At 37.0% G+C, this 16422-nt stretch overlaps 1 protein-coding gene across 8 annotated transcripts in view; it reads right to left on the reverse strand.

Moving 5' to 3' along the window:
• The window catches only part of Naglu (N-acetyl-alpha-glucosaminidase), a gene marked incomplete at its 3' end in the record, with an annotated part of 143789 nt that overhangs the window by 77556 nt on the left and 49811 nt on the right, over positions 1-16422 (reverse strand). For all 8 annotated transcript variants that reach the window (XM_081747300.1, XM_081747302.1, XM_081747306.1 and 5 more), the window contains 3 exon segments: positions 6757-6902; positions 11419-11482; positions 15049-15114. In XM_081747300.1, the coding sequence (XP_081603426.1) occupies positions 6757-6902; positions 11419-11482; positions 15049-15114 (276 nt within the window).

Below are 16422 nucleotides of genomic sequence, written 5' to 3' on the forward strand. Positions count from 1 at the left end.
ACTATATGTAGCTATCTCTATATATACAGGATGGTAGGAAACTCCACCGACAAACTTTGGGAGGCGATATCTTATACGAAATGAAATAAAAAAGTTCTAATAAACATGGGCCGAAAAATGCCTCCTTTCAGAGTTATGATCCATTGAAAATTCCAAAAATAATTTTTCAAAACTCCCTAACTTAGAAACTATAGGATCTACCCCAAGCGGTTTAAGGAATTACACAGAAACTGGTATACGATCTATCTAAATATACATGTTTCAAAATTCACCGGTACCAGCGAAACGAACGCACCACAAGTACTTAAAGGAGTATCCCTATTCTTCAACTTCCTTTTTACAATTCCTTTCACTGATAACGGAGGATGGTAAAACATGGATATTTAGATAGAGCACATATTAGTTCCTGTGTAATTCCTTAAACCGCCTTCGGATAGGTCCTATATTTTCTAAGTTAGGGAGTTCTGAGAAGTGATTTTTCGAATTTTCAATGGATCATAACTCTGAAAGGAGACGTTTTTCGGCCCATGTTTATTAGAACTTTTTTCTTTGATTTCATATAAGGAATCGCCTCCCAAAGTTTGTCGGTGGAGTTACCTACCACCCTGTGGCGGATCCAGGATATGATCAAGAGAGGGGCTAAATCATAGTTTGCCGCTTTATCAAGTGTAAAACAGGATTGAAGTCCATTTTATCCAGTGTATACCTGAGGGTCAGGGGGAGGCTATAGCCCCTATAGCCCCCTGGATCCGCCCTTGTATATATATATTATATAAAACTGGGTCTTGTCAGTATGTAGCACTGCCAAAGAAAATTACACTAACTAGAAAAGTACAATGAAGTACTGAAAAATAATGTAATATTCGGTAGAGACCGGAACTGTACAATGAAGTACTGAAAAATAATGTAATATTCGGTAGAGAACGGAACTCTTGTTTTCCCTCATATTTTTTTATTATAAAAGACGTTTATATAGTTTATTAAAAGGGTTACAAATAAATAATTCTCTAAAAGTTCTTTCCTTTATAGTTAGACCTCCTGCCTATTGCTGCTCGGAGGTTTGAGGTTTGCTGCGGCTCGGAAATGGGTGAGGATACCTCTTGCCTGTTGCAGCTCAGAAGTAAGGTTTGAGGAGTCTCTCCTGCCTGATGCAACTTGGAGAGATAGATAGGATATATTATGAAAGGAGGAACCAACCGATTTAAACTTATTATACACACCACAATCCTCTGTAAGTGCGTATTCAATAACTTACAAAGAGTGGAAAAGTGATTTGACTGGACCGGGACTCGAACCAGAGATCTCCCGCATACTATGCCGATGCGTTAACCACTACGTCATTCAGTCCGCTTCCCAGAACAGCCAAATATTCTCTCACTCCTGTTGTCGGTGCTCTCCACTCAAACCATATGGCTTCTACCAAGCAAGCTGTTGTGCTTGGACAATCCAGTGTCCATACTCAGAACATTTTTAGACGGACTGGGACGGACGGAAGCGGCACGGTATGCCAGAGATCTCGCGTTCGAGTCCCGGTCCAGCCAAATCACTTTTTCACTCTTTGTAAGTTATAGATAGGATATGACTAGCTAACAAGTGATGTCTTCTACCTCGAGGTGTACGTTTTTATAGCCAGTCTTTGGAGGCGGAGCTTGTCCACGAATTGAAAGGGTTCTCTTCGAATATGTTCGTGTATCATCGGGAAATAGACAGCGGCAAAAAGGGAAATATATACCGAGAAAGTTCCTCTAATATGGATTAGGGCTTCAAACTAGGTTGTACTCCGTCTTTCCTATATAAAAACGGAAGTAGTAAAAGTCTACACTATCCCTAGTTTCAATTAATGTTTATAGAGAAAAACGATAATAACGAGAAAAGTTCCAATACGATTCACCTTCCAAAGAATGACTACCAACCCCGACCTTATAATTCTATTAAAATCCAAATCACAGAAATCTAGTAATTTCGGTCTGAATATTGAATCTCTACTGATAAGTGAAAACTACAATGGCTATTAATATGCTGAAAACTATCTGACAACGACGACAAATACAGATCGTTTTCACACCAATCTGTAGCTCCAAATATATTTCAAAATAACAGCAATCTAACTAGTAGTCAAAAGGTTTTGCTGTATATTAATTTATAAAATATATACATTTAACAGTCAACGTAATCTTTAATCATCATTGATGATTCAAAAATTCTGTGAAAGTGAAATATATATATATGTCAATAATTGTGTAGTGTATGTGTGTGCGTGATAGCTGTGTTCCTTCTCACAAATTTCAAACACGAGGGATTTTCGGTTGTTTTTCTTAATAAATAAATAGGATACTTCAGAGTATTTGAAGACAGGGCCGTCATTTCAGACTTCACTTGAGGGGGGCAAGAGCACCATCGACATTAGACTTTCACGTTTTGTACTAGTATATTAGTAGACATCAATTAAAGTATATGTATTGTTCAAACCCTTGGGGGGGGGGGGAATTGCCCCCTCCTGCCCTCCCTAAATGACGCCCCTGTTTGAAAATCGAGAAACTAGTTATTTAATTTTGTGACCCTGTTCTTGCTCTTCTTCAGTTCTATGACTACGAAAAAAAAAAAATAAGTTGCGAGAAGATTTTCTAGTCTAGAATTTCAATCTGCTGAAATCGTTTAGGAAAATTATTAGCAGGATCAAATAGTGGCTCTTTACTTTAGGGCAACCAACTTTATGCTTTATATAGCTGTATTATGCTTTATTTTTCCTTACATTATGTTTTATGCTTTTCCTAAATTGTGCCTTAATATACTATTTCTTGAATTATACTTAATCTTTTACCCATTTCTATTATATATTTGTTTTATTGTACGCGTTTTTATTACACAGCATTAAACATTTATATGAAACTATTAATTTTTCCCACTAAAAATTACATCAATACAACATAGTTCAAAATTCAAAGAAATTGAACTTAAAATGTCAACATAAATAGAGAATACAAATATTTGAAAACAAAAGTTTTTTCTTGTGTTCAACCTTCTTCATCCTCGCCATCGCTGATAGTGCCAGTGTTTCTGTTTGCTCCCCTATTAAAAGCAAGTCATAAGTGAGCTTCAAGATTTTCTTCAGTAAACGAAGATCTGCGTGGTAGTGTGAAGAAACTATTTTCAACTGAAGCACTAGGAAAAGGCATGGTTAACGTTTTTATGACCAAGCTACTTAAATTTAGCATCTTATCCAGGTGTTTCCTCCAAAAGAAAAAGAGAGAAACAGAAGTAATTTCGTCTTGAAGAATTACACGATACATGCACAATTCTTCCAAAGTATATCCGCCTGAGAGAAACGCCTCAGTTCTGTCAGCAGACTTTCTGCAAACATATTTGAATTTGCACAGGTGGGATCCAGACACTGAATATGTTTCCAAAATTTGGTAATAAAACGTGATGCCCACTTATATAACCTGCAAGGTTTTTCTAATGCACACCAGAAGTTTCAAGAATTTTTTGAACTGATGAAACAATAAGTCACACTTGACTTGTATTCACATTTCGAGCTTCTAAAGCTTTCATCTACTTACAGACGGCATCCGTAATTTTACCTATGGTATTAAGCTGGAACTTAAGACTTTGTTCTTCATTTCGAATTAGTTCCTTGAGATCTGTCACAGAACTTCCTTCTTTAGCTTTCTCTTCTATCCACTTCCGCAATGTGCTGTAATAAGCATTGTGAAATTTTCCTGTCTGGAGCCAAGTTCTCCAACGGGTGATCACTGGCACTAGAGGCAAACTGGTGATTTTTTCCTGCTTCTCATAAGAGGTTCAACAGCCTTCCCCGTCTGGCTGGTGTTTTAGTTAAAGGTGATGTAACTGATGCGTTAAAAGTATCAGCTACTGTCAGACTATTTCTAATCTCTTCCGCATATAAGTGGAGGACATGTGCCCAACAAATAAAATCCATTAATCTAGGAGCAACTGCAGCTAAGCGCATAGCAGAACTTTTCATGTATGGGACATTATCAGATATTAGAACTACAAATTGCTTTCTATTAACACCAACATCACTTAATGATTCAAGTACAGTGTCTACTATCACATCTGCGTTGCACCTTTCCACTATTTTTGTTCTGACCAGATGAAAACATTCAGTAGATTCACCAAGTGCACGGAAAAGAACATTTACAACTTTACGGTTGTTAATGTCAGTAGTTTCGTCAACGACCACAGAAACATCCTTTCCTTCACACTTCGATTTTGTTTCATTCAGATCATCACCACAACTATATACATATTTTCTTAAAGTACTTTCACTAGGGGCTGTTATAATGTTAGTAGATAATTGAATCCAATTTTTGAACTCTTCATTTCTAAAAACATGAAGATGGATACCCGTTTCAACAAATGCTGTAACCATATTCTTGATATCTTGATTGGTGCCCATGCGCTGCAGCAGTTGAGGAAAAATTATGGCCAAACTATTGCCGCTGTTTCACCCTCATTTTGTGCAGTTTTTCCTTAAGCGGTGCACAGTAGACTTTTCACATTTAATGAATTCAGAACAAAGAGTATAAAATAGATTACTGCCTTCTACTTTGAAATGGTCAGCTGGGAGTTCTCTTACTCTCTGAGATGCATATACATTTCATTTTGGCATTTTGGAATAAGTACAACCAGTCTTTCCAGCTTTTTAACACAAAGTGAGGAAATAAAATATCCTTCTGAGCGCAAGGTACGGAGAGAAGAGGAATTCGAACTTCCCATTGTTACGCTTAATGCAATTGGCAGTTGATTTCCATTGTTTGCGGCATTGATAACAGCCTTTGTTGATCATTTTTTTCTTTGGCACAAAAATATGGTAACATTTTTCTTTTTGTACACATACACAGGGTTCTGGAATAAAAAGCATTAAGCATTATGCTTTATGCTTTATTTCTGTAAGTTGTGCTTTATTATACTTATAAGATTAGCAAATTTGGATATGTAAAGTAGTCAAAATCACAGATATGGTACCAACCGTAGGTGAAAAATTCCATTATGCTTTTAATGCTTTATGGTTGCCCTGCTAATGATTGTTAATATGCATCAATTTCTGTTCTACAAATGAGTTTTATTTATTAGACTGATACATCACCTTTTTCTATATTGGGTTATAATTGTTAGTCTTTAATGATTGAATATATGAAGAGTACTGCGTGTGAAGTATTTATTATTTGAATGTTCCGGCTACATAAACTAAGTAAAAGACCCGGTATCTTCCAGGGAAAATTATCATAATACACAAAATAATACGAAGCAATGACTTATCTGTGTCTGCAGAGCTAGATGCCTCCGTAGAATGCACCGAAGGTTTCTTCCTTCTTGACACAATGCTAGCCAAACACACCATTAAGTACCAAAACACTAAATGTAAAATGTCTTAATTTAGAGACACTGCTAATACCGCTCTACCATCACTAATTAACTAAGCAACTAACTCTATGGCCTATGGAACCCAGAGGTTCAATGCCGCGTTCACAAAAGCTCTCCACTGACTTCTGTTCTTACCCAATTCAATCCAGTTTTTACTTAGTATTCTTATTTCTGCGAGATCCATCTGAATATTGTTCTCCTATCTGCGCCTAAGTCTTCCTAATGGACGTTTTCCGATTGGATTTCCTTTAAAACTTTGAATGCGTTCCTACTTTCTTGCATTCTGGCTACATGACCTGCCCATTTAAGCCTCCTAGGTTTGACGACCTTAACAATGTTTGGTAAACGATATAAATTATGTAGTTTCTCGTTATGAAGTTTCCGCCTTTCCCCATTCCTGTTCCTCTTGGGAACGAATATTCGTCTCAGCATCTTGTTCTCAAATACTTTCAGTCTATGTACTTCCCTCAGAGCAAGCGACCATGTTTCGCAACCATACTGAACAACAGGCATGATTATCGTTTTATGTATTTTAGCTTCAAATTCCTCGACAGAATTCGCGGCAACAAAAGGCGAACTGAATAATAACACAAATTCCCTGGTTTTAGTCGACATTTAATTGCTTTGTGAATATGGTTTTGATCTGTTAATATTGATTCTACACATTTGAAAGTATCCACTTTATCGAAAGTATTGTTTGATATTTTTAACACATCTAAAATTTGCAGTATTACGATCTCGACGAACTTGAATGTATTTAGTTTTCTCTGCATTTATTTGTAAACCCAAGTCCCTGAAAGCGTTTAATAAGACCTATGCATTTCTTTTCTATTGTTCTATCATTCCTTATTAAATTTACGTCATAGGGGATCATAGAGGCTCCACGATCACACCAGACAAAATACAGTCTCCTGGTGCGTTTATCTCCCCACATTACGAAAAAACAACGACTCAGAATAATATGCTTATAAAAACAATATGGTGAATTTTACAATGTAGCAAATTAACTAACTGCATAATGGAAAATAAGAAAATATACAAAGGTAATATATATCTGTGACTGTATGTTATAACTCGAACAAACAAAAAAAATAATTTCGTTCCCTTCCTACTTTCCAGATATCTTTTTGCTTATTACTACACAGAGTGTGCAGAAAATTATTGTTCAAATTAACACAGAAATTCCCTTTGCAGCTCCTGTGTGAATACCTGCATGAATGACAGTTTACTATACAGAGTGAAGTTGTGTGATTTTCTTCATTTATTATCACTAGTAAAAGATGAAGCGATGTGAACTAATTACAGGAACTGTCAAGAATTATCTAAATTTCTTCGATAATTATAGAGTAACTTTTTGTGTAAACTTACCAAACAGCATCGGGGTCAGCAGCCGTCATGCCATCAAAAATCGACCGGCTCACAGCTGCAAGGAATGTGGTGTCATTTGTTGAAGGCGTCATCTCATTGAAAGTATCGCAATTGTAAACGTGATCTGTCCCGAACTCGGAAATCAACTAGCAACAAAAGAACAGAATTTATTATTATGAAAGACATATATAATCTTATTTACATATGAAATGTATGAAATAGAAAGCAATGATAAGGTGATATGGCATGCTTATTAGGTAATGCTAAAATCTTGCTAAAATATTCAGGTCATTCTAGTCCAGTTTCTCCCGTGCATATTGTACAGAATAATATGCTATACAGAGCAAGTCAAAATGATGGACCCGATTTCAGAAATATATTCTGTGAAATCAAATAAACATATGTTATTGTGAAACATGCGCTTCGAAACGTTATGGCGTTCACTGGAGAACAGAGATCTTTTTGTATGCTTGACTCGCATGTAAACAAGTCTGTGATTAATGTGCAATGGTATTTCCGTACCAAATATCGGAGAGACCCATACGGGGAAGGATATTCGTAAGTGGTAGAAAAATTTAAGAGATTCGGGTCGTGCGTCACAGCTATCGGTTTGATATGTACCCTGTTACGCGAGGTGCACGCAGAGAACACTTGTGATATGTTTGAAGAAAACTTTGACAGTTTACCTTTCCAAACACATGTCTCACTATAACATATGTTTATTACATTTCACACAATAATTCTGATATTGGGTCCACCATTTTGATTTACCCTGTATAATTAGTGTACATGTCTTCGCACGCGGGAGGCTCGGGTTCTAATCCCGGTGGGAGCTCATGTGATTTGGATCTCCCACGTTAGGCTGTAGGTCCGCGTTTTATATAGCTAAAGGAACCCTGTATGAGACCAATCAATTAGAAGTGAACCAACGAATAGTACGGGTCACGAGAACAGAAACAATTGAATTGACTGAGTTCAAAGTACATGGAAATATTAAATTCTCAATAAATTCAAAGACAAAATTGCTTTAATTTTGTGCGCAATTTCAAAATGCTATTATGATCAGTATTAAAATACAAGACGATCAATGTCTTTACTCCTCGTAATTATAACAATTATGCAAGTGGAATTCATAATATTGTAATATTAGTACGCCCGTACGTATGTCTAGTTCCGTCGTGACTTGGGAAAATCAGAACAGGTAAAACCATCTGGGGTGAGTGCAGATTACATCTCCCTTTTACTTATGACGTAATGCCGAAGCCAAGAAAACTCCAGCTACAAATCGCCACTGGGCCACCTCGATCTATTCAGAAGGGAAAATACGGTTTTGATTTCGATTACATTACCCAACACTCATTATCGAGGGTAAAAGAAAAAAATGAAATGAAATCTTTGAGTTTTACGTCCCACGGTTATGCCGGCTAGGCTAAAGGAGACGGTGATGATGAGAGATGAGTGAAATGGCGGAATGAAGAAAGTGGGAGGAAACGGGAGAACCCCGAGAAAACCCACGAGCACGGTGTTTGTCCACCACAAAGTTCACTTGGCGGGGGCTGGGATCGAACCCGGGACCCCAAGCACCAGAGGTGAACGCTCTACCACTGAGCCACCGCGCCCCCTGAGGGTAAAAGAAATACACAAAACATTTTAAATAGTCAGTCAGAATTAGTTTTTTCTTACCTGAATTTTAAGTCTTTTATGATTTGCAAGGGACCAAATAACGGAATTACCACGGTTAAAAGTTCTCATTAGGGTTACAATCTTTCGGTAATACTAAAGTAGGGCACACTTATCCAACAGGTGTAGATTTCCGTTCACTCAGATCCAATTTATACATGGAACAATTTATGAAGAATATAGAAAAAACACGTTTGTGGGTAGATCAGCGGAAGGGACGAACCACTGAACCGGTACAAACAGAGAATAACATCATTGGCGGTGATTTCACTGCTGCCAATACGAAAATTTTCAGCGATAGAACCAGACATATGTCATGACAGTCATACGTACACATTGTGGGTCAAAATTTAGAAATATCATTTAAGAATTTCTGTCGCATATTTTTTTTATTATTATTATTATTTTATTTATTTATTTGTTTAATTCCACACGTCTCGCCATATGTCTCCGTCTTAGGCATAATTCAGGACAATGCATTAAAAAATTACATCGAAATGTCCCGTGTAATTCGGGACACGTGCCAACGCTTATTTCTCACTTAAAGAAACATCCAAATGAAAACAGATTATTCAAATTAACTTTCCGTGGCTATATCCTATAAGCTAATCTGCACAAAGGTAAATACGGATGAATGATTATGAGAAAACTTAAGCTGAGAACTGAAATGGGAGAACCCGAAGAAATTTAACACGGCGTATGTCTAGGTAAAGCCAACACTGTCAATACTCGAACTCAGAACCATGCCTTGCAAACGTGCAACTTAACCCTTAAACCAGCATAGTTCTTAAGTTACGGAATCATCAACAAATAAATAAGTAAGTAAATAAAAAACTATAAGGCTATTCTCGATCATTATGTTCTGCAAAATACGGATTTTGTTCTTTTTGTGAAGGGCAATTCAATAATTCACAACGAGAATAGTTAGGCTGACTGCAATATCGGACCAAGTTGCAATGAAAACATCTGAATACATGGGAAGTACAACATTTTCCGAAAAGTAGCAGAAAGTTTTCAGTTGCTGAAAATAATATCTGTTACAATATATTAATTATCACCAAACGTTACTATGAAGGGGGGTCTCATAAAGAACGCAACGTTTGAAATGGCCGCCATTTTTGTTTTAATAAGTTGGCAACACTGAACGTTACACGATTTTCATCTGTTGTCTTTGTGGTTAGGAGTTACGGAATCCGAATAGCGCATGATTGTTATGTGCTTTCTGTACGAATAGGAACGGAGTGCTTCACAACGAAATAGCGCATTGTCACATTGAAAACTTATTACAAGGTTTAATAACCACAACCGAAACGTTTTTCTCAAATTTAGCAATCCGTCTCATCAGACTGGACTTATTCGGTGCATTACGTTGACCAAACATTCCACGGAGTTTGCGAACACTCTCTGCACTTACTTACCTTACCACTCGGCGCTACAGACGTATGTGGGCCTTGGCCTCCTCAACTATTAACCTCCATTCGTCACGGTTCTTCAATCTGTTAGCCCATCCTTTTATCTTCATCTTTTCGACATCTCTCCTTACATCGTCAATCCATCGCGACTTGGGTCTTCCTCTTCCCCTGTTTGTAAACATTCTTTCGTGCAGGACTTTCTTCGGCAGTCTGTCAGCCGTCATTCTTTCCACATGTCCAAACCATCTTAAACGCTGAGCCTTAATGAACTAACTATATCCTGATTCCCCAGTATATCAGCTATTTCCCCATTAGTCCTTCTCCATTCGTCGCCCTCTTTCACGGGGCCGTAAATTTTTCTTTCAAATATCCTGAGCATGTTCTCATTCCGCTTCGTCATGGTCCATACTTCCGCCCCGTAGGTAATTATTGCCCGAATCATTGTTTAATAAATCTTAATTTTTGTGCCCTTAGTAATTAATTTACTCTTCAGTAGCTGCATGTTCCAATAGAATGCTTTGTTCCCTGCTTGTATTCTTTCCTGTATTGTATCACTCATTTTGTTTTGATTGTTCAGTGTCATACCTAGATATTTAAAGCTTTTTACAGCCTCGAAGGTCTTGTTTTCTATCTTCGATTCCGGGCCACGGTGGCTCAGTGGTAGAGCGTTCACCTCTGGTGCTTGGGGTCCCGGGTTCGATCCCAGCCCCCGCCAAGTGAACTTTGTGGTGGACAAACACCGTGTGCGTGGGTTTTCTCGGGGTTCTCCCGTTTCCTCCCACTTTCTTCATTCCGCCATTTCATTCATCACTCATCATCACCGTCTCCTTTAGCCTAACCGGCATAACCGTGGGACGTAAAACTCAAAGACTTCATTTCATTTTCATTTCTATCTTCAATTCCGTTATGTTCCTTTCTTTCGTTTTTGTGGATATTATCATGTAGTTAGTTTTTCCTACGTTGACTCTTAATCCCATTTTTCCAGCCCCTTTTTTCAATTTGATGTATACCTGTTTCACTTCTCTTTCAGTCCTCGCTATAATTGTAACATCATCTGCGTAGGCTAATATCTGGCTCAGTTTGGTGAATATGGTTCCTCGTTTGTCTATTTTATTTATTGCTCTATGTAAGGCTATATTGAATAGTGTCGTCGAGAGACCATCTCCCTGTTTGACTTCACCATTATATTCAAATGAGTCTGTTATATTGTCTCCTATTTTCACCTTGGCTTTTGTTTGTTCGATTGTCATTTCTATTAATCTCACCAATTTCCTCGGTATGCCAAATTACACTCTCTGCACTACATTTGTAATAAGTTTTCACTATAACAATACGCTGTTCTTACTCGTACCGAAAACAAATGACGATCATACGCTATTCAGTGCTCCGTGACTACTAACCACAAAGACAACAGATGAAAAGCAGGTAACGTCCAGTGCTACCAACTTAATCAGAACAGAAATGGTGCGCATTTCAAACATTGCGTTATTTATCGAATACTTCTTTTTTATGATACATCAGAAAAAAGAAAAAATAACTTCTACGCTATATTATTCTATTCTGGACCTACCTCACGGACAAACATTTCTCCAATTTGACGAAATAGTGGATCTGTTGGATTCACCAGATATGGACTGAAAGGAAAAACGAAATATACTTACAGTTTACATTCATAAAACCATCACACAACTGGTTAAAAAATATACAATACTAAATGAAAACACCAACTTCAAAACAGTGCATTTTCTTAGTGTCCCCCACCAAAATTCGTTGAATGATGTTTAAGAAAAATGAAATGACATGGAATTTCTATTTTAACCTCTAATGGTTGTGCTCTTTTAACTAAAGGAAACGCAAAATTAATGAATAATTGTTGATTCTGAAATAATTGATGGGATAAGCATGTATAAGAAAACGCTAGAACTTAAAGTAAGCTCACGGATATTGGCTGTCCACAACAAACTCATACGGGCTTAGATGGAACTACGGACCACCGTTTGATATTTAAGCCAATCAACAATATTCAAATAACAAACGAAAACTTATGTTATGCTTATGTTACTTATGTTATGAGATCTCACAAATAAAAAAAAAAAAAAAAAAAACGAAGCGATGTAATTCTTGTAGTGTTTGAGCGAATATAAAAGAAAGAAAAGAAATTCCTTTGCATTAAAGTCAAGGTCATAGCGCGCGGAACTTGGCTACTCTGCTTGTGCCTTCATGTTTTCTCCTCGTGGTTTGGGCTCCGAATTGTTCGCTAGCCTTGGTGAGGTGTGGATCAGCTGCCTCTTCGCTCCGATGTTGAATTCGTGTGGTGAATGGAGATGGTGTGGGACTTCGTTGTTTCAGTCCAATCTTTGACATAATAATTTGTTGAAGCGTCAAGTGTTGGGTTGGATTGTGAATGGAAGAATAAAAAGGGTGAAGTGAAGATATATTGCTTTATGAAATGTGAATTATCTAAGTTAAAGTGTGCCAATATTGCCTTTGATGACTTCCCTTAGGAGTCGTCCTTTTGTGAGTGGATGAAGGACAGTTATTAAAAAAACAACAAAATAATCTTTTCTTTAAAAAAAAAAAAAAAAAAAAAAAAACAGTGAATTTAAAAGGGTGGAATTTCTTATAGTAAAAGTCTTCTTGGGGTTTGTATTTGTTAAATTTTTTGTGGAGAAAACTCGGTTGGTTGGTTTCCATTTAGCGTCCCATTTTAGAGATTTGCATAAGAGAGAATTTTCTTGAAAGTTAAAATCAGTGAATTTAAATGTTGGAATTTTAATAGTAGTTTTCTTCGTGAGGTTTGCGTACGTTAAAACTTTTTGAAGTATTTTCGTTTGTTTGTATCAATTAACGTCCACTTTTTTGTGAATAGCACATATAGTGCTTTTTCAGAGTGGAAAAGCTGTATATCTCACTACACCTGAATTATTTTTCTAAATTATTAAGAGTCAAAGTACATAACCATTGGGCGGAGATTGAAGGTAAAATTTACCAGTGATGGTCAAAGCATCAACAAAGATATTATTCAGAACTGATGACGCGTTTGAGGGAGTCTGTGAGGAAGAAGGGAGTCTTGTGAGGAAGAAATGGTCGGAAGCCTGGGAAAATGAAACATGGATCATTGCCACACCAGCCATTCGGCGCTTCTCAGCGTATTTTTGACCAAGAATAATATGGCTGTTGTACCTCAATCATCCTATTTAGAACCTGCAGACGACATTCTAAAACTCATCCTGAAAGGTAGCCGTTTTGAATCCATGAAAATAATAACAAAAAGCTCACTAAGAGATCTCCAGGCTATTTCAAAAAGTACGTTCCAGGATGCGTTCCAGCAGTGAAAGATGGGCTGGGAACGACGTATCACTAGTAGAACGGACTATTCTGAAGAAGAAAAATGCACAAACAGTAAGTACCATTATATTTAGAAAATTCTATTTCTTTCTGGACAGACCTCATCCTTCTATGTTCTAAGGTCAGATCTAGCACGATGCAAACGTTGTGTGTCAGAGGGAGCTGAATGGAGTGGTAATGCTTAACTTTCACGCGGTAAGCATAGACCGCTGCTGCACATATCTGTGTTGTGTATTTCGTGCCGAACTACACTTTAAATACTGGTAAACATGGCGTCGGTTGGGGAAAGGGTTTCTTCATATTTTACCCTTCTGGTCACATATATTGTTTTATACTTTCTTGTAATTTTTATCTGGCGCGGCTCTAATGGTGACAACATTAACAGCACACAGGAAGCTATAAAATTTGTAAACAAACAAATTGGTGAATGTTCAATGTTCTTTTCTGGTCATACGATTAACCTTGTCAGAGTTCCCATTCGAACTAAATAATCAAATTTACGATTTCCATGGTCCAAAATTTTTCAGCTTGACGGTCAGAAAGTTTATAAAATAACCCCTTACTGAAAGCACAAAACAACAAGAATAAAAACCGCCCAGTGCGAGACCGAAGCTATTAAATTTGAGCGAACTACTAAATTTGGAGTTGTTTCAAAGCATAGTCCTCAGAATCAAAACGACTTTTAATTGCTTCTGATAAGTTTTCTTTTCTTTTTTGAAGGCTCCTCGGTAAGCTCACTTTTTCAAATTTTAATGAATAATCTAAAAACAATGAGAACTATCGAAAATGTGTAAGTCAGATATCAGAAATGTAGAAAGTGAGCCAAATATCAGAAATGTAGAAAGTAACACAAATATCAGAAACGTAGAAAGTAAGCCAGATATTAGGAACGTAGAAAGTAAATCAAATATCAGAAATTAATGCTATAACGCTATTAAATAAATTAATAATTGTTTCTGAACGTTTTCTTATAGAGCACAAATTTTAGTGCGCATTTTGTGTCATAGTTGCTGAAAGTTTCTACATTATACAAAAGGTCTTGTAAACAATTATTAATCCGTATCATAGCGTTTCGTATGTATTATCTGGCTTACTTTCTACATTTCCGATGCTTGGCTTATTTTTTACATTTCTGATATTTGGCTTACTTTCTACATTTCTGATTATTTGGCTTACTTTCTATATTTCTATTTGCCTTCCTTTCTACATTTCTGATATTTGGCTTATTTTCTACAGTTCTTATCTTTAGTTTACTTTCTACATTTCTGATATTAGGCTCACTTTCTACATTTCTGATATCTGCCTTACTTTCTATATTTCTGACATTTGACTTACTTCCTACTTTTCTGATATTTGGCTTATTTACCTTTCTGAAATTTGGCTTATTTTGTACATTTCTGATATTTGACCTCCTTTCTACATTTCTGATAATTGGCTTACTTTCTACATTTCTGATATTTGGCTCACTTTCTACATTTTTGACAATTGGCTTACTTTCTATATTTCTGATATTTGACTTACTTTCTACATTTGATATTTTTCATTGTCTTTTAAGTCATTCATTAAAATTCGAAACGTTGGGGTGACCTTAGTATAAAGACCTTTAGTTCCAAAATTTTCTACATTACCAAGGCTTGATAACGAAATTCACAGCTTATTCCGAGTTTTTTCATGATATACGAGTCCACGGCTTATTGTTTTCAGAGATCGAAAAACGTTAACTAGGTTTGTTTGTGTTAATATTTTTACCTGTAAAATCTCGTTAGGACATTTCTATTTTAAATCTGAAAACAAAGGAATAATAAATCAAAAGTACAACTTTACTTACAATTTCCTTCATTAAAGTACTTACCAACAGTATTGATCTCCAAAACCATTCCAGTCTGACATCATAGTCATATTCGCATCTGGAAATAATCTGCAAGCAAAGATAGCAGAAAACTTATTACACTATTTAAGCCTTAAAATCACACATATAACATACATAGTGTATTCTATTTTATTATACAAATGGACCTCTATTTGTAAGAAAATATCCCTCGGTCGAAAGCTGTGATTATCTTATCATTATTATATTATTATAGGGACTGCGGTGGCTCAGTCGTAGAGCGTTCACCTGTGATGCGTGGGGTCGCTGGTTGAACCAGCAGATTACAAAGAGAATATTAACATGTTTAACACGCTTTTACCTTACTTCTCCCCTCCTTTTATTTTTTATTTATTTATTTTAAACTTTGAAACGGAAGGCTTTGGGTGTTCGTGCAGCACTAGTAAGTGAAATCCGACACAATTTTCTTGGGGACCTAACATACATGATACGCTTATAACAACTCCTTGGCGTGATGGAACGAAACTGCAGTTGAAGACTACTTATTTTTGGAATACACGGTTACTGGAGTACGAAGTGTGACAAAAAAATGTATAATTAAACAAAAAAAAAAAAAAAAAAGAGTTAACAACCGCTTTGGTGACGTCATGCGACACCTCTCGTCTATCTATTTGGTCTAGGAATTAATTCGTGCGGGTGGACAAGAGATGGCGCAACGAACGGAGCGTCCCACAGTTCCGTGTATTCACACATGTGTTGCAAACCCCTGTCATCGCGTATCGTTCGTAGTATAGGGCAGTGGATTAAAGCGTCAACAACACCAGTTTGTAGTTAAGTGAACATGGCGCAATTTGTGCCTGATAAAGTGTTTTTGCGGGGTGTCCTGCTGCATTACTTTAACATGCAGAAAAGTGCGACTGAAAGTCATCGTATTTTGGTGGAAGTGTATGGTGACCATGCTCTAGCTGAGCGAACGTGTCAGAAGTGGTTTGCACGGTTTAGAAGTGATGATTTCGGCTTGGCAGACCAAGAGCGAGTTGGACAGCCAAAAAAATTTCAAGACGAAGAATTGACAGCATTGCTCGAGCAGGATTCGTGTCAAACGCAGGAACAACTTGCAGCAGCATTAGGCGTTGATCAAACAACAGTCTCCAAACGCTTGAAAGCCATGGGAATGATTCAAAAGATGTCACATTGGGTTCCACATGAATTGAAAGACAGAGACGTTGAAAGACGAAAAACCATTTGCGAATTGCTGCTTCAACGACAGAGCAGAAAGGGGTTTCTGCATCGAATTATTACGGGTGATGAGAAGTGGATCCATTACGAGAACCCTAAACGAAAAAAGGCCTGGGTGAAACCAGGTGAACCAGGTCCATCACAACCAAAACGAGATAT

The sequence above is a fragment of the Thermobia domestica genome, unplaced genomic scaffold (assembly GCF_964235325.1).
Source record: "Thermobia domestica unplaced genomic scaffold, izTheDome1.hap1.1 HAP1_SCAFFOLD_171, whole genome shotgun sequence".
Classification (NCBI taxonomy): Eukaryota; Metazoa; Arthropoda; class Insecta; order Zygentoma; family Lepismatidae; genus Thermobia; species Thermobia domestica.